The following is a 26,288-nucleotide window of genomic DNA, read 5'->3' as shown; positions in this document are numbered from 1 at the left end:
GATGTGGATAAAGTCATTATGAAGTAATGCACAATATGAATGTTCAAAAGAAATTGCTGTGATGAAGACATGAACATAATGTGCCTAACTTCAAGAAACCTTGTCATATGTGTACTTTTTGTTCAAATTTTGTGGTGTGTCAGGGAGTTGTGCTCTCTGACAGTCAGTCCGTCTATCCAAGATGTTTGGAAGACTTTGTTTCTCCCCCCCGCCCTGACAAGGTTACGTTAAGTAACTATACACATTTAGTGTGAGAGAGCTGATATAGTTTTGATGCATTAACCAACATACAAGTGGAGATCAGTGGGGTTATATCATAATTTAAGTAGAAATTAATTATTTCTAGCGCATTATACCAGAAAAATAGAACTACATCACACTCTCAAACCATATATACTGGGGGTCCTGGGAATGCTTCTATCAAGGTATTTTTTCCCCAGTTTGAACTTCAGCATCCAAAAGTGGGGACCTGCATGGACACTTCTAAGCTTAATTCCTAGCTTGGATCTGATAGTGCTGCCACCAGCCAAAATATAGTGTTTGGCACACTTTCTGCTCCCCCAAAACCTTCCCTGGGGAACCCAAGACCCAAACCCTTGGGTCTTAAAACCAGGAGAAATAAACCATCCCCACTCCTCTCCCGCTCCCAGACTTTCCCCTCCCTGGGTTACCCTGAGAGGCTACACTGATCCAAACTCCTTGGATCTTAAAACAGAGAGGAATTAACCTTCACCCCCATCCTTTTCCCCCCACCAATACCTGGTGAGTTCAGACCCAATCCCCTTGGGTCTTAAACAAGGGAAAAAATCAATCAGGTTCTTAAAAAAGAAAGCTTTTAATTAAAGAAAGAAAAAAGTAAAAATTATCTCTGTAAAATCAGGATGGAAAAATGTTTACAGGGTATTCAGCTTATGTAAACTAGAGGGACTTCCCCCAGCCTGAGATTCAAGTTACAGCAAACAGAGGTAAAAATTCTTCCAGCAAAATACGCATTCACAAGTTAAGAAAACAAACATAAAACTAATCCGCCTTTTCTAGCTAGTACTTAGTATTTTGAACATGAGAGACTGTTTCAGAAAGATTGGAGAAACCTGGGGTGCACGTCTGGTCCCTCTTAGCCCCAAGAGCGAACAACGAACAAAACAAACAGCACAAACAAAGACTTTCCTTTGAAAGTATCTTGTCCCTCCATTGGTCTTCTGGTCAGGTGTCAGCCAAGTTCGCTGAGCTTCTTAACCCTTTACAGGTAAAAGAGACATTAACCCTTAACCATCTGTTTGTAACACACACCCCAAATCTCACAGTGTGGAACCACCCTGGCTGTGATTTCTTTCTAGAACTTTAGAATAAACAGATTAATAAAACACATGCACCTTTACATATACTCCTAAGTATGTAAAACTACAAGAATTTCCACATTTCAAGGACAATTTTTAACCAGTTGATTCTGGGAAACTTTCACAGGAGAGTGCATCAGCTACTTTGTTAGAAGCTCCTGAAATGTGTTGAATTTCAAAATCAAAATCTTGGAGAGCTAAACTCCATCAAAGAAGTTTTTTGTTGTTTCCCTTGGCTGTATGAAGCCACTTTAGCGCAGCATGGTCCGTTTGTAGTTGGAACCACCATCCCCAAACGTATGGGTGTAGCTTTTCCAGGGCATACACAATGGTGTAGCATTCTTTTTCATTGATTGACCAGTGGCTTTCCCTCTGACAGTTTCTTGCTGAGAAACACGACAGGATGGAAGTTTTGATCTGGTCCTTCCTGCATTAAAACTGCTCCCACGCCACATTCAGATGCATCTGTGGTTACTAGGAATGGTTTGTCAAAGTCTGGGGCCCTTAGCACAGGGTCAGACATGAGTATCGCCTTAAGCTGGATTAAGGCCTTCTGACACTCATCAGTCCATTGAACTGCATTCGGCTGGGTCTTTTTGGTCAGGTCTGTTAGTGGGGCAGTGATTTGGCTGTAGTGTGGTACAAATCGCCTGTAATACCCGGCCAAGCCTAAGAAGGATTGGACCTGTTTCTTTGACTTTAGGACAGGCCACTATTGGACAGCACCCACCTTAGTCTGTAAGGGGTTTATTGTTCCTTGACCTACCTGGTGTCCCAGGTAAGTCACTCTGTTTTGGCCTGTTTGACACTTTTTAGCCTTAACAGTTAGTCCTGCCTTCCTGATGCGCTCAAAGACTTTTTCCAGGTGTTCTAGGTGTTCGGGCCATTAATCAGAAAAAATGGCCACATCATCCAGGTAGGCAACTGCATATTCTCCCAATCCTGCTCGGAGACCATCTACAAGTCTTTGGAAGGTGGTGGGTGCATTTCGCAGCCCAAAAGGAAGCACATTAGATTCATACACCCCTGCATGGGTGATGAAGGCTGACCTTTCTCTGGCGGGTTCATCTAGCAGTACTTGTCAGTACCCCTTGATTAAGACTATTGTAGATATGAACTGGGCACATCCCAACTTCTCCAATAGCTCATCGGTGCGTGGCATTGGACAGTTGTCAGGACGAGTTACCGCATTTAGCTTACGGTAGTCCACGCAAAAGCATATTTCCCCATCTGGTTTGGGTACCAGAACCACTGGAGATGCCCATGCACTGGTAGAGGAATGGATTATAGCCATCTGTAGCATGTTTTGGATCTCCCGTTCTATAGCAGCTTGGGCATGAGGAGACACCTGGTAGGGTGGGGTTCTAATTGGGTGAGCATTACCTGTGTCAATGGAGTGGTATGCCCGTTCAGTCCGTCCTGGGGTGGCTGAGAACAATGGGGAAAAGCTAGTGCATAGCTTCTTGATCTGTTGCCGCTGCAGACGTTCCAAGGTTGTGGAGAGGGTCACCTCTTCCACGTCACCATCACTTTTTCCTTCTTAGTAGACACCTTCAGGCCACTCAGAATCTTCTTCTCCCTGGGCTTTAAACTGACAAACCTTGAAGTCTCTGGAATAAAAGGGCTTGAGAGAATTAACATGGTACACTTTAGGCTTTAGGGAGGTGGTGGGAAATGCTATGAGATAGTTAACAGCTTCCAGGTGCTCTTGGACTGTGAATGGCCCTTCCCATGACGCTTCCATCTTATGGGCCTGTTGCGCCTTCAAGATCATAACCTGGTCTCCTACCTTGAAGGAGCGCTCTCTGGTATGTTTATCATACCAGGCCTTTTGCTCTTTCTGAGCATCCTTTAGGTTTTCTTTAGCAAGGGCTAAAGAGTGTTGGAGGGTGCTTTGTAGGTTGCTTACAAAGTCTAGAATGTTAGTTCCTGGAGAAGTCGTAAACCCCTCCCATTGCCGCTTCACCAACTGTAATGGTCCCTTAACCTCGTGGCCATACACAAGTTCAAATGGTGAAAACCCTAAACTGGGATGTGGTACAGCCCTGCAGGCAAAAAGCAACTGCTGCAACACTAGGTCCCTATCACTGGAGTGTTCATTTACGAATTTACGTATCATGGCCTCCAAAGTTCCATTAAATCTCTCCACCAGGCCATTGGTTTGATGGTGGTACGGGGTGGCAACCAAGTGATTCACCCCATGAGCTTCCCACAGATCTTTCATGGTTCCTGCCAGGAAATTAGTTCCTGAATCTTTAAGGATGTCGGAGGGCCAACCTACCCTGGCAACCTACCCTGTGAAGGCCTGGCACACAGTTTTAGTCCTGGTGTTGCTTAGAGCTACTGCTTCCGGCCATCGAGTAGCAAAGTCCACGAAAGTCAGTATATACTGCTTTCCTCTGGGGGTGTTTTTTGGGAAAGGACCCAGAATATCCACAGCTACTCGCTGAAATGGGACCTCAATTATGGGGAGTGGCTGGAGAGGGGCTTTGACCTGGTCTTGGGGCTTTCCCACTCTTTGGCACACCTCACAAGACCGGACATAATTAGCAACATCCTTGCCCATCCCCTCCCAGTGGAAGGACTTCCCCAACCTGTCTTTGGTTCTGTTCACCCCAGAATGGCCACTGGGATGATCATGGGCTAAGCTTAAGAGCTTCCCCCGGTACTTAGTTGGAACTATCAACTGTTTTTGCAGATGCCAGTCTTCCTGGTGTCCGCCAGAAAGAGTCTCCTTGTATAAAAGTCCTTGTTCTACAACAAACCGGGATCGGTTAGAAGAGCTGAGAGGTGGTGGGGTGCTCTGTGCCACCGCCCAAGCTTTCTGAAGGCTGTCATCTGCTTCCTGCTCAGTCTGGCACTGTTCTCTTGAAGATGGAGACACCAGTTCCTCCTTAGACTGTGGACTTGGGCTTGGTCCCTCTGGAAGCGATGTAGGCGATGGGGTTGTTTTCGTTGATGGTGAACTGCTTTCCGCTGGTGCACTAAGTGGTATTTCAGGCTCTGGCTGAGCCTCTTGGGTAGGGTTGTCTGCTACTTCTGCCAGTTCAGGCCCGCTGGCGCCCTCTGGCATTGGGGTTAGAGACGGGTTTGCAAGCGCTGGTGTCAGTGCTGGCAATGGTTCTGGTGCTGGTTGCTTTTCCAGTTCCGGTTCTGGGACTGGATGCACTGTGGCTGTTGCCGTTGTGGGCAGGGGATCTGGGTCCACCACCTCTGTCTGGGACTCTGGCAACACAGACGGGTCCCTTGTGGACGGCTTAGGAACAGGGATGGGTCTGGAAGCTTGCCTGACTTGGCTGTGTGTAACCATTCCCACCCTCTTTGCCTGCTTTACCTGGTTGGCCAAGTCTTCCCCCAGTAGCATGGGGATAGGATAATTGTCATAGACTGCAAAAGTCCACATTCCTGACCAGCCCTTGTACTGGACAGGTAACTCAGCTGTAGGCAAGTTTTCAGATTTTGACATGAAGGGGTAAATTGTCACTTGGGCCTCTGGGTTGATGAATTTGGGGTCCACTAAGGTTTGGTGGATAGCTGACACTTGTGCCCCCATGTCTCTCCATGCGATAACCTTCTTTACGCCCACTCTTAAAGTTTCCCTTCACTCCGGGGGTATTTGAGAGTCATCTGGGCCTGGGGATCTTTGGTGTGAGGGTGGTGTAATGAACTGCACTCGTTTGGGGTTCTTGGGGCAGTTGGCCTTTATATGTCTCAGTTCATTACATTTAAAGCGCCGCCCAGCTGACTGGTCACTGGACCAAGGTGGGTTGCTGGAGACGGGTGAGGTGGGACAATAGGGTGTCTGGGGCTTTCCTTGGGTTGTAGGTGGGGTCTTGGGCTGCCCCCGGTGATAGGGTTTATTTTCTGTTTGCTCCCTGGGATACTCGCTCCCCTTGCTAGTAGCTTTTTTCTTTTCTGCCACTTCCACCCATCTGGCTCCAATCTCCCCCACCTCGGTTACAGTTTTGGGCTTCCCATCTAGGATGTACCTTTCTATTTCCTCAGGCACACCCTCTAAGAACTGCTCCATTTGCATCAGGAGGGACAGCTCTGGCAGAGATTTAACATTTGCTCCTGATATCCAGGCATCCCAATTCTTTACAATGTGGTAGGCGTGTCGGGTAAATGACACCTCTGGTTTCCACCTTAGGGCTCTGAACCGCCGACAGGCATGCTCAGGTATTAGCCCCATTCTGATTCTGGCCTTGGTTTGAAAAAGTTTTTATAATTGTTCATGTGTTTCTTAGGCATTTCAGCCGCCACTTCTGCTAAGGGTCCACTAGGCTGTGGCCTCAGCTCTATCCTGTACTGGTCTGTAGAGATGTTGTACCCATGGCAAGTCCTTTCAAAATTTTCTAAGAAGGCCTCAGTGTCCTCATCTGCCTTGTAGGTGGGGAATTTTCTGGGATGGGGAAACAGTACCTAGAGAAGGGTTGTTAGGGTTGGCTAGAATATCTGGCTTAGCCTTTGCTAATTCCAGTTCATGCTTTCTCTCTCTCTCCCTCTCTTCCATTTCGTTTTCTTTCCTCTCTATCTCTCTCCTGTGGGCAGCCTCTTTGGCTTCTTGTTGTCTTTTGTGGGCCGCTTCTTCCCTTTTTTGGGCCGCTTCTTCCTTGGCTATTTCTGCATTAATTAGTTCCATCCATCTCCTATGTTCGTTGTCTCTCTCTATTGCTTCTAGCCTTGCCCGTTCCTGTTTAATGGCTTCCTCGAAACTCATTGTTCCTGCTTTCTTGTGCTGGCTGCCCCCTCTTCAGCTTACTGACTGGAATGCTGCAGCTCAGGCTGCTTGCTTAACAGAGATTTTCTAACTAGCTATACCCGAGAGCCAGAAAGAAAAAAAAACAATTCATTTGTAAATGCCCTTCTTTGGCTGTTTGCTGACTCACAACTTGAGCCTCCTTTTACAAAGACATTTGTTAAAAAACTTAACACCTCTGCTTTCAGGCTGCCTTCCGAACAGCCAGAAAGGAGAGAAGAAAAAATCCTACTGGCTTTTGGTGCTAGAAATCCCAACCGCTGCACACCATGTTAAGGTATTTTTTCCCCAGTTTGAACTTTAGCATCCAAAAGTGGGGAGCTGCATGGACACTTCTAAGCTTAATTCCTAGCTTAGATCTGATAGCGCTGCCACCAGCCAAAATATAGTGTTTGGCACACTTTCTGTTCCCCCAAAACCTTCCCTGGGGAACTCAAGAAAACCAGGAGAAATCATCCCCCTTCCTCTCCCCCTTCCAGACTTTCCCCTCCCTGGGTTACCCTGAGAGGCTACACTGATCCAGACTCCTTGGATCTTAAAACAGAGAGGAATTAACCTTCCCCCCCATCCTTTCCCCCCACCAATCCCTGGTGAGTTCAGGTCCAAACCCCTTGGGTCTTAAACAAGGGAAAAAATCAATCAGGTTCTTAAAAAAGAAAGCTTTTAATTAAAGAAAGAAAAAAGTAAAAATTATCTCTGTAAAATCAGGATGGAAAAATGTTTACAGGGTATTCAGCTTATATAGACTAGAGGGATTTCCCCCCCGCCCCTAGCCTGAGATTCAAGTTACAGCAAACAGAGGTAAAAATCCTTCCAGCAAAATACACATTCACAAGTTAAGAAAACAAACATAAGACTAATCCACCTTTTCCAGCTAGTACTTAGTATTTTGAACATGAGAGACTGTTTCAGAAAGATTGGAGAAACCTGGGGTGCACATCTGGTCCCTCTTAGCCCCAAGAGCGAACAACGAACAAAACAAACAGCACAAACAAAGACTTCCTCCACAGAGATTTGAAAGTATCTTGTCTCCCCATTGGTCCTCTGGTCAGGTGTCAACCCGGTTCACTGAGCTTCTTAACCCTTTACACGTAAAAGAGACACTACCCTTAACCATCTGTTTATGACAGCTTCCAACCAATATTTGTGTCAAGTCATTTCTGAACATTAAGCCTTAACCATATGGTGTTTCCTAGTCTTACCATCTGACAGATTTTTATTTATTTTATGTATTTATTTTAGTTTATTTTATTTTTATGACTGACTTTGTTGGAATGTTTTATTGTTCATGACAACACATACAGTGTGTATATATATGGTTCAGGCATTTGTGCCATGTGAATAGAAAACTTTTTGCCGTGAAAGACTATTTCCCACACGAACTCTCACAATCAGATGTCTGTGAATTGTACATGAATTGTTAACTCTCAGGATTCCAAACCAGGGAAACCAATAGAAGTTTAAGTTGTACAGCATGTTGTGGCATGTTCTTGGGGGACTTGTAGTTTCAGACCATAATTCAGCTTTTTTTCCCCCTCTTACAAACTGTAACAGATTCTTAAAACCATCCATGTCTTACCTACATATCAAATTCTGATTCTCTGAACAAGCTTTATACTTATAAAGTAATGTCCTAAATGGGAGATGACATAAGTGGGTCAGCAAAACTAACAGTACAGTCAGAAAGCAGAGCTAGTCATGTGACACCTTGTATTAATCATCATAATTTATGGAGTGCTGTAACTTTTCACAGTGCTCTACAAACATAGATTGAGATTCATTCCCTGCCTCATAGATGATTCCGTGTAAGGTCCCAATTCAAGAAAGACTCCTTAAGCCGCAAAGCATTTAGATATGGGCTTAGTTTTCATTGAAGCCAATGGGACTTGATCCCATTCTTTAAGTTAACCATATGTTTAAATGTTTTTCTCAATAGGGACTATTTTCTAAATTAAGGCCTAAAATCAAACTTTTTAGTATTATTCATTTCATAGCCATAGTGTTTAAGACCAGAAGGGACTATCAGATCTAGTCTAATCTCCTATATGTTACAGGCCACCGAGATCCACACACTTAAAACCCCAGTATTCCTCTCCAAGGAGGTAAACAATAGACATGAACTTTTTCATCACACATTTTTGTCGTTCAGGGGTCACGTTTTTCACCTGTAAGTAATTGAGCTCAAATTCTTTGTGGTTAATTTACTCTGCCTCTAGAGTTGTTTTCATTGTCTAAGACTAATGTTTTTTATCGTAAGTGGCATATTCTGTGCGTAGTATAAAGTGTTTATTGCATAATTATATGCTTACAAATGTGTATGTTCTCTCCCCCTCCCTTGTACATTTGGCTGTTTATATGCAATTAATTCTGACAGTTGGCTGATGAAAAGTAGCTGATTGCTGTAGGGTAAATTTTCACCTTGCTGTGTGTTAACAGTATGTTTAAATGTAGGCAAACGATCGATGTGTTCAAACAATCATATGTTTGGAAAACTGAACAGTTCTAACATGGAAACTTTGTTACCCACTTGTCTATAAGACTGAGAGGACCCTCCCACCTTCAAAATATATTAAAGTAGTCTTCATTAAAAAACAAATCTCACCAAGATTCCCTTAAACAGGCGGTGTTGCCTGAATACTTATAGTATTTTCAATTCTTGCAGTAGTATGGAATGCCTAGAATACTGCACATAGTCAAGTACATTTAGTTAAGACACAAGTGGTCTAAATAATAGAAAAATCAACACATCTCTTTGTTCAAACCTCCAAATTGAAATGGACCCCGTTTTTTCAATTAGTTCTATTATTTAACAGTTTAAAAAAGGAATACTACTTGTCTGTCACATTTTCTACCAAAACCAGAAGTACCAGTGTGTTAGGGAGTGGAGGGCAGGAGTCCATACTCAGAGTATCTTTGACCTCATCGATGCCATGATGTATTGGCAAGAGAGCCTGAGTTTTTTAATCCAAGTGAGAGGTTGAGACAAACTTTGGATAAACATTCACACAGAATCGGTGAGCCTTTCTTCAGTGTTACTTTATGTACTGTTTTAACACCATTTCCTTTTCCTTAGAAATCACATTAACATGAACATTTTTCCTTTTTTAGAAAGATTAGAAAAGTATAAGCTGAATTGTATGAGGCATTAAATATATTACTAGCAAATCTTTTCATGAAGAAACACCTATTTTACATAAATCTAGGAGTTTATAGCACCGTGGTCTTTTTAATCATGTGTTTAACAGTATGGCAGAGAACCAGTGCCCTTTGCTACAACCCTTAATGTTGTTGTCACTTTTACTCCAGATCTGCACAAAGATGTATTTAATACTCCCTTGTAAATAAATACTTACTGACTCTGTTAGTATATATGATGGGTTTGCATATTTTCAAGACACCGTGAGGCTACTGCACCAAGAATTATTTATGCCTCAGTAACAAGCAAATTTCTAAAGATTTAAATTTTGAATCTTAAGAGCCTTCCCCAATCTATGCAAAGTTCTTGTCCCTACAAGGCCCTTGCCCTTGTAACTGGCTGTTTCAGTTATCAAGTATTATGTTATAGGGAAGACATCAAGCATCTTCAGGGAGTAGCTCCCTGGATTGTTTCCCTTTTCCTGTTTGCTTGGGATAACAGGCCCAATTCCAATATCTGTTAGGGAATAAAAGTTTGATTACCTCTTTGCTTTCTCAATAGTGCTATCCCCAAATGTTCAGAATCAGGCTCAGAAGAAATTATTAGTTTGGCTTAAAAATAGTATGTTTATATCTATACACACACACACACACGCGCCTTTTGATGGTTAATCTTTTATGATTCGTGTATTCAAACTTTTCTCTACAGTCACGAGGAAACTTACTTAGAAAGCAGAAGAAAGATCATTCTAGGGCTTTAAGAAAAACACCAAATATCTCAAGGCTTGCAATAAAATCACTAAGTTGGAAACATAGCTTTCTGCAACAGCAGGAGGCAAAAAATTCCACTGGGTTGTGCTGCTGTTTATTTTATAGTCCATGTTATACAGAAGGTCAGAATGGATGATCATAATATAGCCCCTTCTGGTCTTAAAAAATAAATCTATGAAAGTTGTTCTGGGGTTTGAGGTATGCCACTGCATACTGTGGTATGCTAAAATCTTTCACAGAGTCAGGGTTTCAGCATACTACTGTGCAAGGATCAGTGTGATTTGTTAAAAATAAAAATAATAAAGCCAATAGTTACGTCATATAAATATGCTTTTTTAAAGAGCAGTAAATAGTAATAACACTAAAAGCCTACATTTATCGACCATTGCTACTGCAGACTTGTTTGTGATACCATGGTTATTTCTATTCTGAGTATTCAGAAATACTGCAGTATTTTTGATACGGTAGCGCTCTGTGGTAGCAGTTGAAATACAGTGGTGTCTTTAATGACTACAAGTGTGTCAATACCCTAATTGTCTTATTAAATCTCTCTCTTGAATGGGTACTGTCAAATTACAATGATGTTTCTGAAAAACCAATTACATTACCTGTGTTTAACACCTTAAATTATTATAATGAGATGTCTAATTTTTCTCAGCTTATGCTTCTAATTTACCTAATAAGCCTTATTGTACTTAGTCTAATTTACTACTTCACTTTTTGTACTACAGACAGATTGGAAAAAAGAAAATAGGCTAGTCAATTTGTTTTGTTTCTACTCCATTTCACTTTCATGTGTAAAGGCTATAGCATTGTTCTAATGTTGCTAATGCTGCAGGATGTTTTAATCCAAACAATTTTTTATTAAAATTCAGAGATAAAAATACTGACAAAAATGACAAGAACTAGTATTAGAAAATCATAAGATTCACTTAAGAATTGAGAGATTTAAAAAAGTATTTTTTTTTCTTGAGCTCCTGTTTGTTTGAGACTTTAGGGTTCAAATTTTTCAATATTTTCTCTGAAACCATAAGCTGCTAGTTGTTGTCCCATAGTTAGGGGTCACAGGAGTGTTGCACAGAAATTGGAGAGAGTCCAGAGTAACACAAATTTATGTGGTTCTATGAAAAATACAGAGATTGAAATACTGCTTCCATTGAAATTGATGGGAGTTTTGCCATTGACTTCAATGAAGCCAGGTTTCAACCCATATATCCTCTCCAACTTTGGGTATAACATTTAATTTTCTGAAACATTTGTGTACATGTTAATTATTTTGAGTTAAAATGTGTCCTTTAAGAAATTTTGCATCTGTGTCGCACCTTTTTTCCTTCCATTTCTAAGCTAAACTGTTTTGGTATTAAACAGCTGCTATGTATCACTGAAGAGGTGGCAGCATCCCAGGGGTGGGTAAAGTGATTGCTGTGTAAAGTATGCAATGGTTTTTCTTTTTTTGGGAGGGGGGTGCCTTTTGGCATGGAAGGTGCTATATACAGTAAGCAATTATTAGGTAAGCTTGGTTCCCCCCCTCCCTTCTTTCTTTACATTTTCACATTAGTACCAATGGAATTTTTTTTGTTTTCCGACTATCTGACTTGACAGAAAAATGCCAAATCTCTGAAGTTTCAGGTTCACTTTGTGCTTATTTTTAATACATAAGAAGGTTAATATTAACATTTTTTTATTTTAAAAGTATCCTTCAGAGCAGTTCATTTTTTAGGAACTCATTTCACTTGCATTTATTGAAAGTCTGTTATGCTTATTTGTTTTCTTGGTGTTAAAGCATGGACTTCATTTTCTTCTCTTTTAACACACACATAACTCAAGCTGCATTATTTTGATCTCCATGTTTTTTACTGTCACTGTTGCAGGTAGAGTATCCAGTTGTAGCAAAAAATTAATTTGCTGAGTCTGTATTTCACAGTTCAGTGACAGCTGGTTTGCGGTGATGAAGGAAGTACTGTTCGTTTAGTTCTAAACTAATAAATCTTTAAACTAATACACGTTATGTGCTCCTAGTGAATAAGTAAACCTTTCAGTAGAATGTGAGTAGAATTTTAGACCTGGGACAGGTGGAATGGATACTATCCTGGATTCTTCTGGATAAATGAATTCTTAGACCGAATGAATAAATACTTAATTCAGCTTGATTAAAAGTAGATCATATTTTACATGAAATGCTAGCAGTGTGATCTTTGACTACTTCCTGCTTGCACTACTTAAAAACATCTGTGATATATAAAATGTTTCTCATACGCCTCTGAAAATAGACTCCATATGTAAGAAGGGACTCTTACTAGAACTGTAAGTTCACTAGCCTCTTCTGTTTTAGGATCAGATTCTTTTAACCCAAAACTCCCTTGTACAATGTTGGGTACAAAGAACGAAACATTCCCCTGCCCCTTTTTTTTAAGGTATGGTTGTGGACTGGAGCTTGTAGCTATATGCCCCCTGAGAAATGTAAATTACATGGACCTACGTGCCGATGTGAACAGTACTGTCGGTGGGGATGTGGCTACCGCTGTTCACGGTGGCTGGAGTAATTAAGTAGACAGGAGCGCTCCCTCCCAATGTTTTTTGAGTGTCTGCACTAGCAGAGCTACAGTGGCACAGCTGCACTGGTACAGCTGAGCTGCTGCAAGCTCTGTAGTGTAGCCTTAGAAACGTTAAACAGCTGTGTCCCTTTTAGGCAAAGGTCTCTGCTCTAGGATTTTCTCATTCCTCGCCTTAAAATAAGGACCAAAGATTTCTCTAGATGGTACCTAAATAAACATTGTGATCACAGCATCTCTCTGTTAAGTACGTATTAGCAACAGCCGCAATGTAAAGTGAATCAGGATGGGCTTTCTTTAGCCCAGTCAAAAGAAATCACTGTGATTCATAATATCTTTCAGGTCAAGTCTTTCTAATGAAGCAGAGGTCAGCTTGTCTGCTGTTCTTTGGTCTCTGATCTGGACATTTTCTCAGAAGCTCCTGTTGGGGACCCCGGTGCCCCAATAATGGCAAGGTTCGTTATCTGACCACGAGAGTGACAGGCAACACCAGAAAAGTCTGAACAAAAGCTCTTTATTGAAGAGTGCACGCGACAACAAAGAGCAAGCTCGTCTTCCAAAAGGAACCAGCTTGCTTCTTTACAACTAGCATATAATTTTTATAGACAGTTCCATCACGTCACAGATTATTCATTTAGCAGTCCAATCCCCTTTTACTAATTACTAAAACCTAAACCTTTATTATGTTTAAAACTAATTGATTAAGATAAATAATGCTGCCTAAACAATTACTACAAACAAGAATGATATAATTTATATGAGTCAGAAAGAAACAGAGAACAGAAACAGGGAGTTTTGCCATTGTTCCTGACACAGTACATCTGGTATCATGCCAGGAATGCCGTTCCTTTTATCTTATGGATGCTTAACTCTGTGAGAGACAGGCAACTCCCGGGCGTTTTCCACTTACGAATTACCCAGAAGCCTCTGTTAGCCTGACTTTATTCAGGTTGGCATAACTGACTTTGTCTGCAATATCTTTATTCAGGCCTAACACTTCCAACCCCAGTTTCTTCCTGAGCAGGAAGAGGAGAAAGCAACTGTTTTTTCCTCCTTTACAGGGCCCTCTCCATCTTACTACCACTTCCCTGCTCTTGGTTGGAATTCTCTCTTCCCAGTTGGCAGGTTTCATAATTTCTCAGGGAAGGAACAGTACTCTCCCATGTTCTCCATACAGACAGTTAACCCATTCCCTAACTTACTAAGGATGTGATCCTGCAGACCCAAACCTACATACGTGCTTAAATATACTACTGAGAGTAGTCCCAATGGAGTAGATGTTTCTTCTGGTAACAAAAGTAAGCATGTGTATAGTTATTACAAGATTGGAGCCTCTGAGGGAAGTTAATCCTTTCTGGCTAAGAGAGATGAAAACATTATCTAATTTTAAAAAGAATATGTTCTCAATAATAGGTGAAGTAAACTGATAAACATTCTTTAGCTGTCTAAATTCAATACATTTATCAGATGAGTTTTATTTTATTCTAATTGTATAGTACTGTATTGGAAAAATGTTCTGTTGTGCATCAAAGGCAAATAGCAGTAAATTCATCTTCCTTAATACCAGGTTAGTTCTGTTTATAGCGCTTTGTGATTATAGTAATCACAATATGCCTGCTTGTTCCTAAGTATGCAGAGGTATCAAATATACAAAATGTAAATGATTATTATTGTTGGCTCATATGCATAACCTGTGGCATCTGTCTTCCCACATGCCGTTCAATTTGTCACCCTGTGAATGGATCTGATGAAAAACAGGTTTATTACGTAGGTTTAGCAGTTTCCCAGATGGGCAATGTTAGACTGAAACAGGAAAATACTAACATTGATGCATAGTGATTATAGTCAGCCTTAGAAACTAAAAGCAAGTTTAAATAAAAACACAAACAAAACAGGAAAAGGATGCCATAATTCCACAGTGGTCCACCAAGGTGCACATTTAATAAGAAATAGCTTAGATCCAACATGAAAACACAAGGTAAGAGCTGGAATTCTGTTCCCAATGTTAAGGTGCAAAAAAGGGAAGAAAATCTAAAACACAATGTACAGTATTGTATTCGTTTTTATAAAATTCACCTATAGCTAATTGTTTTAGAGCAACAAGTTGGAATTTACCATCCCAATAATGTTTCTAACAGTATTCCTTGAATAGAAGCTCATAGTTCAGTCATGTTATGTTGTGTGAAGGAAATACTTCTTTACACAACACATAGTCAACCAGTGGAACTAGTTGCCAAGGGATGTTGTCAAAGCCAAATATATACATAGGTTCAAAAAAGAATAAGATTGCCATTGATGGACTTATTAGCCAAGATGGTCAGGGATGCAACCCCATGCTCCAAATATCCCTAAATGTCTGACTTCTACAAGCTAGGACTGAATGAGAGGGGATAAATCAATTGATAATTGCCCTGTTCTGTTCATTGCCTCTGAAGCATCTGGCATCAGCCACTGTCAGAAGACAGGATGCTGGGTTAGGTGGACTATTTGTCTGATCCAGTATGGCTGTTTTTATGTTATGTAAGTATTTCACTTATCTCAGCATGCTGTCTCCTCTACAGTGTGACCTCATTTCTTTTAGGAATAATTTATTTGTTCATTGAAAAAATTCAAGTGTAGTCTGATTTATCTTTCCATAATGTATTTTCACTCCTATTGACATGTTTACTATACTGTATACAGAGCATAATTCTTACACTTCTGTTAACTCAGAAGTCATGAGGTCAAGAAAAAACTTGTCAACAAAAATCAAATATTCATATTTTATTCTGTTACATTTATTTAATCAAAGTATGCTTGAAGTGGTGCTGTGTACAGAGCACTTATTAATAGGCATGGGGAGATGGGACTCAGCAGATTGGAGAGAATAAAGTTATTTTTCAAATGTAAATATACAGATTCACATGTGGGGCTTCGCAAAAGAAGTAACTTTTTAAATAGAGGGTACTGATGTGGTAAACTGGAATGGTGAAAGCTACATGATCAGAATTTGTATTAACTGACTCAAAGACTCTAAAATGTATCTGCCTTGGTTGTGTTCAGTACATGAATTCTGAGATTCTTTGTGAATGTATTCAAATTCCCTCAGTAAATATTATTACATGATGGCAGTGTGAGAAACACATGTATAAATTGTAAAATGGATACAAACTAATTTAGTCTTCTAAAAACTTCACAAACGTGGCTAAAAGATTCACTGGGAATATGTGAATAGTTAAGAACCAGCATGGAGCCACAAAATATGCAAAAACTGCTTATTATGGATGAAGATTTTCCCCAAAGCTCAGTAATTCATTTGGACTCAGAATAAGGGTGGCAACGCTGCTGAAAAGCAGACTCTCTCTTCAGATCTGTTCTTCTTAGTTTGTGGCTGTTTTGACAATTCCATGTTGGTGAGTTACTGATTCCTGCCAGTTTATCACTTCTTACTGTACGTCCCCCCACCATTGGCCTGTGTCATCTTTTCTTCTTCGCCTTAAAAGGCTTTTTTAATAAATAGCTATATCTTGAATGTAATGACTTTGCACCACTTTAACGTGGAGTCTGACAATATGCAGTAATGGGAGTTTCCCCAAGCATTTCATAGGGTAAAGGTGGTCTCTTTCTAACCTTAGGCTAACACATACAAATTCAATAATTCTTGTGCACCACTATTACGCTTTGGCAGAGATGTCTGTTTCCCACAGTTCTTGCAAAGAAATCTTTCTTTCGTGTTCTTCTATGCAACCTTAATGGCCCTATCTTTGCTTCCTCCTCCCTTCTACTGCCTTATTCTTGTTTGATGTCTTCCTCCCTTTTCCTGTCCTCACTTGGGATTATATCTTAGGTGTCCCCAATAAAATTTGTGTTTAACAGTATTTGCTATGTACATATTACAGAAGATACAATAGAGAAGTAGAAAAGCCACCAACATCCACGGTGCTACTGCCTCCTGCCTTTACACAATCCCCTTTTAGGACAGATGGTGTCTGCGCAAATGCCCCAGAGTAAAACAATAAAATACTGGTGGTCCTGGTGCATGTACTAGAGAGAAATTCTTTATCCCTACTTTGGCTGTTGTAAAGCTGTGTTTGCATGCATTGTGTCTAATTATTACAACAAACCTACATAATAATTGCATGGAATATAATATAGGTGATTTGAGAATTGGATGGTATAATAATGTATAGGTAGTGACATGAGGCCAGATTCTGGTTGGTTCCGGTATGCGCGTGCTGTTGAGGGAGAGGTAGGAAGGCGGCTGCCACTTTATGCTGCCACAGAGGGGTCAGGCATTGTTGCAGTACTTGCACTTCTCTGCTAAACACTGATAATGACAGTAATGACCCTGAAGGGTGTGAGGAGAGGCCAGAGGCAGTGAGCTTGTTAGCTGCCTGAGTAGCATCATGATTCAGATGGAATTTTCTCTCGTGTTAATGCAGCAGCGTCACCGGTTCTGTGTACCTAGCAGCTTTTGGAGGCACCAAGTCTCATGAAGCTCTCATTAGCATGTTGTGCTTCGGCACAGCCTCCAACACAGAGCTATGGCTTAATGCCACACTTCAGCCCCTCCACTACTGTAAGGTATGTCACAATCTATGTACTGTACGCTGCTGCTTTATTATATTTACTATGCCTGCAAAATCTTATAATTTTTTGCAAACTTTGGTAATACGCTATCCTTCCTCAGGGTTGTTTTGCTTCTCTCCCTTCTTACTCCTTTGACTCTTTCATTTAACAAGGACAAAAGAAGCTGATTGCGAGGAGTAAAGTGATGCCCCCTTGAGATAAGGCATTTAGACATGTATAAATAGAAAGAGAGGCATGACTACTCAACATCAAATGTGACGCTGTTTTGTAGCGAGTCTTCAAGAAAAATGTCCCCATTTCTAATAAGGGGCTTTAGATAAAACAATGGTAAGACAGCATTTATATTCCATAACTTTCTAGTCTTCTGCATCTGTAGGTTTCAAAAGTAAAAATAAATAAATAAAAATGTAACATTGCTTTATGGTGTAGAGTGTAATTAAGGTATTTATATTTCGTTGCTGGGATGTATGGTGGTTGAGTAGTTTTATATATAATTTTTTTTGCAGCTAAGGTTCTTGAAAGACTTATTTTCTGAATAGACAGATGAGTAGATAAAAATAATAAACCATTAGACACCTTCATAAATTTTCCTCTTGCTCAACAAGGAGAAATCCTGATTTTTTCCTGAACTTGGTCCCTCCATATTATCCAGTCAACAGCACTAAAATACTACATTGGTATCTAGACTAACAGTACAAAAGGATGTGGGGCTCTTATTTCTAATCTTGTACAGAGATATCTATTTTTCTGTAGCTGTGAATATTTTGTATTATTACATCCCATTATAATTTTCCCCCCTCTAATTTGTTTAGAACAGAAGTTAAGCAGTATAATTGCATTCAGAAGTGCTTATTATAATTGAACATTTTTCTAAGGGGAAAAAGTTCTGAACAATGAGACAATACACTCATCACTTATGTCACTTTTATGTTTTGAGTGTTAGTTTAGAACTGCAAGCACATAAATACCGTAAAGAGGTAGGTGTACTTCTGAAGATCTAACTTCTTCATATCCTGGTTAGGTCACTTAAGCCAGTTCTACACTTAAAACCTTTGCTGGTATAGTAATGTTGGTTCTTCTTTGATTGCTTGCTCATATCCATTCCAATTAGGTGTGCGCGCGCCGCGTGCACGTTCGTCGGAGACTTTTTACCCTAGCAGCACTCGGTGGGCCAGCAGGTCGCCCCCTGGAGTGGCGCCTGATATATACCCCTGCTGGCCCGCCCGCTCCTCAGTTGCTTCTTACCGCCCGTGTCGGTCGTTGGAACTGTGGAGCACGGCTAGCTGTTCTCCACCTCCCTAGCGTTTCACTCTTGTGTAGTATCGTGTATATAGTTCTTTCATCGTAGTTATAGTTATAGTTAGTGTTAAATTTAGTAAATTGTAGTTCTGTAGATAGTTAGAGAGGATCGGGGGTTCGCCCCTTTTTTACTCCCCACGGTACCGGGGCCCATGCCTGGTTCACCGGGCTTCAAGCCTTGTGTGGCCTGTCATCGGCTGATGCCCACAGGAGATCCTCACGACTCCTGTCTGAGGTGCCTAGGCGAGTCCCACCTTACGGACAAGTGCCGGATCTGCAAGGCGTTTAAGCCCCGGACAAAGAAAGAGCGGGACAGTCGCTTAAAGCAGCTCTTGATGGAGGCAGCGCTGACTCCCCGATCTTCGGCACCGACTCCGGCACCGGGACCAAGCGTCTCCTCTGCTCCAGACTGCCCGGCACCGACAAAGGCTTCACTTTCCCACCCGGCACCGGCCCGGCACCCCACCCGGCACCGCTCCCTCTCCCCGAGGAGCAAGAAACACAGGACTCCTGCGGCACCTACAACTGCACCGCAGTCGGAGCATGCTTCCAAATCGGACCGCCAGGCACCGTCATCCACCGCGGCACCGAGCATCGTTGCACCGTCGATTCCAGCTTGGCAGGAGCCATTGAGTCCGGTGCCTCTTAGCTCCCCAGCACGACCTGCAGTTGAGCTCGTCATGCCTTCCACGCCGGAGACCTTCTCCGTGGCACACGACCTCATCGCCCTGACAGAGCCCGAGCCGCCCCAACCCCCGGCACAGCCGGTGCAGGTTATCCAGTCGATGGGCAAGCCCACCATGGTGTGCCCACGTTCGCCGGGCACTACTGAGCATCGGTCCCAATCCAGATCGAGGGACTACTCTCAGCGGCACTGATCAAGATCCAGACGCCGCTCGCAGTCCCGGGGCCGCTCCCCGTGGCACCAGTCGTACTCGTGGCACCGATCAAGATCCCGGTCGCCGTTGTACTACTCCCGGCACCGGTCCAGATCGCGACACCGACATTCCTACCGAAGCCGTTCCCGGCACAGCAGCACACATCACCAGTCGACCTCCCGGCACCGAGCTGGTAGCAGGTCCTGGTCCCGATTGAGGTACCGCCATGACTCCCGATACCGCTCGCCGGCACCGCGCAGAGACGAAATCTGTATGCGCAGGGGCCTGGCACAGTCATCGATAGCTCCTCCGTGGCCTTCACGTCACTTGTCCGCCTATTCACATGTGGACAGCACCTCCTACGGGGATTCTGATGTGCGGGCCCACTCAGACCATGAATCACCGCAATGGTCCTTTTGGACGCCCTGCGCATACCACCAAGCCCAGGGCGAACCATCGAGCCCAGCACGCTCCAGCCACTTGGAGCACCGTGCACCAGAGGCCACACTCAGCCGGCCTCCCCCCTCGGGTATGAAGGAAGACCCTGCACATCCCCTGGCACAGCAGGATGCCCCAGAGATGGAGGTCCCTCAGGACGAGGCTTCCGTACAGGAACCACTCCTTCCTGGGTTATCTTCTTCCTCGTCCCCAGATGAGGCGGTAGCGGGCACATCTTCATCAGGGCCCCCGCCAATTTGATCTCCGCGCACATCAGGACCTTCTGCGGTGCGTTGCCCAAAATATAAACCTTCCTGTAGAGGAAATCCCTGAAGAGGAGGACCCAGTGGTCAGCATACTCTCCGCAGAAACACCAACCAGGGTGGCCCTCCCCTTCATCAAATCCATCCAGGCAAAGGCGGACACCATATGGCAGTCTCCGGCCTCCATTCCACCCACAACCCGCGGAGTGGAAAGAAAATAGATGGTGCCATCCAAGGGGTATGAGTACCTCTACGTACACCCCGCCCCCTGCTCATTGGTGGTACAATCAGTCAACGAGCGGGAGCGCCACGGCCAGCAAGCTCCTGCGCCAAAATCCAGAGAAGCCTGACGCATGGACTTGCTGGGCCACAAGATTTACTCTGCGGGAGGCCTTCAGCTCTGTGTGGCGAACCAGCAGGCCCTCCTGAGCTGATACAGCCACAACACCTGGGAGGCTGTCTGCAAGTTCACTAAATTAATTCCCCAGGATTCATGCCAGGAATTTTCAGCTCTCCTGGAAGAGAGGAAGAGGGTTGCCAGGACCACACTGCAAGCGTCCTTAGATGCCGCAGATTCGGCAGCGAGAACGCTGGCGTTGGGTGTAGCCATGCGTCGGATATCGTGGCTGCAGGCTTCCGGACTACCGCCGGAATTGCAGTACACGATCCAAGACCTGCCATTCGACGGGCAGGGTCTTTTCTCGGAGAAAACAGATCCCAGACTGCAGAGCCAGAAGGATAGCTGGGTTATCATGCGTTCGCTGGGAATGCACACACCCCAGCCTCAGAGAAGACCATTCTGCCCACACCCTCAGCGCCCTTACCCCCCGCCTCGCCCCAGACAGGACTTTACCCAGAGGCGAGGCCGGCCGAACCGCAGACGACAGTCGAGTCCTCAAAGGGGTAACAATTCTGGGTCTGACAAACCACCGCAGGGACCCAAGGCAAACGTTTGAGGGTGCGCCCGAGAGCAGCTTACCAATCCCTTCCCTGGATCCTCTTCATTTTTTCAACTGCCTCCGCCCCTTCCTGCCAGTGTGGTCCCAACTGACCTCGGATTGTTGGGTCCTGCGCACGGTGGAGTTTGGATACTGTCTTCAGTTTATTTCTCACCCCCCTCCCATCCTCCCTCCTCGTCCCTCTTCAGGGACCCCTCTCACGAGCAGCTTATCATCCAGGAGGTTTGCAAGCTCCTATTCATCGGAGCTATAGAGGAGGTGCCGAAGGAGTTAAGGGGCAAGGGGTTTTATTCCCGGTATTTCTTAATCCCCAAGTCAAAACGGGGCCTTCGGCCCATCCTGGACCTGCGAGGACTGAACAAATTCATCAAAAAGTTCAAGTTCCGCATCGTATCCTTAGGAACCATCATTCCTTCCCTGGATCCCGGAGATTAGTACGCCGCTCTCGACATGAAGGACGCATACTTCCACATTGCGATTTTTCCTCCACACAGGTGGTATCTACGCTTTGTGGTAAATCAGGATCACTACCAATTCACTGTCCTCCCCTTTGGTCTTTCCTCGGCCCCTCGGGTATTCACCAAATGTATGGCTGTCGTTGCTGCTTCCCTGCGCCGTAGTCGTATCCACGTCTTCCCTTACCTCAACGACTGGCTTATCCGAGGCACTTCGGAGGCGCAGGTGGTCAGCCATGTCGCCATCATCAGGGAGCTGTTTGTGAGCCTAGGCTTGATCATCAACCCAGACAAGTCCACTCTGGTGCCTACGCAGAGGATAGAGTTCATCGGGGCAATGCTGGACTCCAACCTTGCGACAGCCAGTCTTCCCCTGCACCGGTTCCAAGCCATAGTTTCCCTGGTCAAAGGTCTACAAGCCTTTCCGACCACGTCTGCTCGAGCTTGCCTCGCTCTCCTGGGGCACATGCGCCCGCTGCAGACCTGGCTCGCGTCGGTCTATCGACCAGGCAGGGACACCATAGACACAATCATATCGATTCCACCGACCATTATAGGCTCCCTCGGCTGGTGGACGACGTCCTCCCAAGTGTGTGCGGGCCTACCGTTTCACGCCCCCCAGTCCTCAGTGTCCTTGACAACGGTCGCGTCATCACTAGGCTGGGGTGCACACTTGGGGACCCTGCGCGCACACGGTCTCTGGTCGACAAGAGAGCTGATTCTCCACATCAATGTGCGCGAGCTGCAGGCAGTCCGACTGGCATGCCAGATGTTTCAACGCCATTTACGCAGCCGTTGTGTTGCGGTGTTCACAGACAACACAACGGCCATGTATTACATCAACAAGCAGGGACTCGGTCCTCCCCGCTGTGTCAGGAAGTAATACGCCTGTGGGACTTTTGTATAGCCCACTCTATTCACCTAGTGGCCTCCTTTCTCCCGAGAGTGCGGAACACCCTCGCGGATCACCTGAGCAGGTCCTTTCTATCCCATGAATGGTCCATCCGTCCGGACGTCCTTTATTCGATTTTCCGGAGGTGGGGGTTTCCCAGAATAGACCTGTTCGCCTCCAGATTGAACAGGAAATGCCAGGTGTTCTGCTCCCTACAGGGTCGCTCCCTGGGCTCCCTGTCGGATGCGTTCCTCATTCCGTGGAAGGGACGTCTTTGTTACGCTTTTCCACCTTTCCCTCTCGTCCACAGAGTCCTGATCAAGGTCCAGAGGGACAGAGCCCACCTCATCCTGATCGCTCCGGCTTGGCCGCGGCAGCCCTGGTACACCATGCTGCTCGTCCTGTCCCTGGCGGACCCAATTACCCTACTTCCTTGGCCGGATCTGATCACGCAGGATTTCGGCAGGATGCGCCATCCGGATCTACAGTCCCTCCATCTGACTGCATGCTTCCTGGCTGGTAAAGCCAGTCTGAGTTGCGCTGTTCTGTAGCAGTACAACAAGTATTGCTGGGCAGCAGGAAGCCTTCCACGCATTCAACCTACTTCGCGAAATGGAAGTGCTTCTGCTGCTGGTGCAACCAGCACGGCCACGCCCCACACTCCGTACTAGTCCCCACTATCCTGGACTACATGTGGTCTCTCAAGCAGCAGGGATTGGCGATCTCCTCTCTACGCGTTCACCTCACGGCTATATCCACCTTCCATCCAGGCGAGGCTGGCAAGTCCGTTTTTTCCCACCCCATGGTGTCAAGATTCCTCAGGGGCTTGGAGCGACTGTATCCTCACCTCAAACGGCCTACCCCTACTTGGGACCTGAACCTTGTCTTGACCAGGCTCATGGCGCCCCCCTTCGAACCTTTAGCCATGTCATAACCTATTCCCAGATTTGGACCTTAGCGTCCAAAATATGGGGGTTAGCATGAAAACCTCCAAGTTTAGTTACCAGCTTGGACCTGGTAAAGCGGCCACCACCCAAAAAATTAGTGTTTTGGGGCACTCTGGTCCTCCCAAAAATCTTCCCTGGGGACCCCAAGACCCAAATTCTTTGAGTCTCACAACAAAGGGGAATAAACCATTTCCCTTCCCTTCTCCCTTCCAGGTGTTCCCTCCCTGGGTTCCTGGAGAGATACACAGAAGCAAGCTCCGTGAATCTAAACAGAGGGATTCCACCCTCTCTATTTCCAGTCCTGGAAAACACAAGCACCGAGAGAGAGCCAAGCCCCCCCCCCCCTTTCACCCAGAGGGAATGCAAAGTCAGGCTAGTAAATCTAACACACACAGATTTCCCCCTGACTTCTTCCTCCCACCAATTCCCTGGTGAGCTACAGACTCAATTCCCTGGAGTTCCCCACCAAAGAAAAACTCCAACAGGTCTTAAAAAGAAAGAAAAAATATATAAAAATGGTCTCTCTGTATTAAGGTGACAAATACAGGGTCAATTGTTTAAAAGAAATATGAATAAACAGCCTTATTCAAAAATAATACAATTCAAAACACTCCAGGAACTACACACATGTAAATACAAAAAAAAACATATAAACCACTGTCCTTTCTGTACTTACAACTGGGAAACAGAAGATTAGAAAGCAGGAGACAGAAATCCTCTCATAGCTGAGAGAGAGTACAGGCACAAGACAAAGAACAAAGAACTCAGACACAAACTTCCCTCCACCCAAATTTGAAAAAGTCTTGTTTCCTGATTGGTCCTCTGGTCAGGTGTTTCACGTTACTCCTTTCCAGGTAAAAGAACATTAACCCTTAGCTATCTGTTTATGACAAGCCACATGCTCGCTGCTGTACCTGTCCTGGAAAGTGGCCTTCCTAGTCGCTATCACTTCGGCTAGAGGAGTCTCGGAGCTTCGGGCTCTGACCGTGGACCCTCCGTATACTGTATTCCTAAGGACAAGGTACAGCTGCGACCGCACCCGGCGTTCTTCCCTAAGGTCGTCTCCGCCTTTCATGTTAACCAGGACCTCTTCCTACCAGTCTTTTACCCAAAGCCACATTCATCCCGACGAGAGCAACAGCTCGATTCGTTAGATGTCCGAAGGGCTCTCGCTTTCTACATTGAGAGGACCAAACCCTTCCGCCGTTCACCCCAACTGTTTGTGGCAGTGGCGGAGCGCATGAGGGGCATGGCAATCTCCTCCCAGCGTATCGCATCCTGGGCGGTGTCTTGCATCCGGACATGTTACGACTTGGCTCACGTTCCTGCGGGGCCTCTTACTGCCCATTCTACCAGGGCTCAAGCTTCATTTGCCGCGTTTTTGGCCCATGTCCCCATACAGGAAATCTGCCATGCGGCCACCTGGTCTTCTGTACACACCTTTACATCACACTATGCACTGGTCCAGCAGGCTAGAGACGACGACGCTTTCGGCGCAGCAGTTTTACAGTCCGCAACGTCTCGTTCCGACCCCACCGCCTAGGTAAGGCTTGGGAATCACCTAATTGGAATGGATATGAGCAAGCACTCGAAGACGAAAAGACGGTTACTCACCTTTGTAACTGTTGTTCTTCGAGATGTGTTGCTCATATCCATTCCACACCCGCCCTCCTTCCCTACTGTCGGAGTAGCTGGCAAGAAGGAACTGAGGAGCGGGCGGGCCAGCGGGGGTATATATCAGGCGCCATACTGGCACCACTCCAGGGGGCGACCTGCTGGCCCACCGAGTGCCGCTAGGGTAAAAAGTCTCCGAATGTGCACGCGGCGCGCACACACCTAATTGGAATGGATATGAGCAACACATCTCGAAGAACAACAGTTACAAAGGTGAATAACCGTCTTTTAATAGGTGATATTTTTATGACAGTATTATGCTGGCCAGAGTCCTAGTGTAGATGTGGATATTGGCAAAAACACTCTTTTTGCCAGTATAACCTGGATCTACAATAATAAGGTGTGCTTTTATAGGTATATCTCTATAGCTTTTCTGAGGTGGACTAGGTCTTAAAAAGGAGTCTGTTGATATCATTTGAGTCCCTCATGGATATATAGCTATATCACAAACTACATATGAGTGACAGTCCTTTTTCAAATGAGGCCTGTGAATGTTGCTGGTCAAGACTGAAATGAATGGACAAAATTTTGTGGGGAAAATATGCAATAGGCCTGACAGCTCCAAGTTTGGCTGTAGTTTGTGCTATTTGCACTTTCATTTGCGTGAGCATCAAATTCTCATAGATATTAACTGCACATGTACCATCAAGCAAGAAGAGTGATCTGTGTTTACTTTTCCTCCACCCAACTAGTGTCAGTATCATTGCTGTTTTTGCTGTCATGGTACATGCATATGTGGGTGGAAGAGTTGCTTTCCTTTTTGTGAATGTCTGTTGTGCTTCCTTTCTCCATCTGCAGTCAGACTGAGAACTCCCCAGTAATTCATCTACTCTGAGATTTCTCATAGTTCTGCTCACAGAAAACAGGAATTTTATGACCATTTGTTCCTAAACTAAAGTAGGAGATGTCTGAGAGGAACTTCAATAAAAAGCATAAAAGAATCAGGCACTAACAAAATGGACTTCTATTCAGGGATCTTTTGAATGACTTTGGCTGCACTAATTTGTTTATATGGCAACTTAGAATATGTTATTAAAAATATCACACATAACAGAGGAGAATTGAGTTTCATTACTCGGATGTAATTATCTCACACTGTGTGAATCTGCCTTTTCTTGTCAAGAGCAAAGTAAAAGTCCTCGCCTATTATAACATCTCTTCTGATGTATTTTTACAGGATATAATGAAAGATGAATGTTCAGTGCTGAAGTTGCAGCTGAAGGAGAGAGATGAACTCATTTCCCAACTACGTGAGGATCTGGTAAGCAGGATGTGCACTTTTGTCTGAGAAGTTCACTTTAACTGACAAGGTCGGTCACTCATACAAAAACTAAATAAACAGTTTTTCACACCTTCTGCA

At 44.4% G+C, this 26,288-nt stretch overlaps 1 protein-coding gene across 4 annotated transcripts in view; it reads left to right on the top strand.

The window, feature by feature from the left end:
* CCSER1 (coiled-coil serine rich protein 1) overlaps nt 1-26,288 on the top strand; it is a 1,155,265-nt gene that overhangs the window by 628,397 nt on the left and 500,580 nt on the right. For all 4 annotated transcript variants that reach the window (XM_030564825.1, XM_030564826.1, XM_030564828.1 and 1 more), the window contains exon 8: nt 26,106-26,189. In XM_030564825.1, coding sequence (XP_030420685.1) covers nt 26,106-26,189 — 84 coding nt within the window. The remainder of the gene's footprint in view (nt 1-26,105; nt 26,190-26,288) is intronic.

Source organism: Gopherus evgoodei, chromosome 5, assembly GCF_007399415.2.
Source record: "Gopherus evgoodei ecotype Sinaloan lineage chromosome 5, rGopEvg1_v1.p, whole genome shotgun sequence".
Lineage (NCBI taxonomy): Eukaryota > Metazoa > Chordata > Testudines > Testudinidae > Gopherus > Gopherus evgoodei.
The sequence above is the reverse complement of the archived record's forward strand: the minus strand, read 5'-3'. Positions and strand labels throughout refer to the sequence as shown.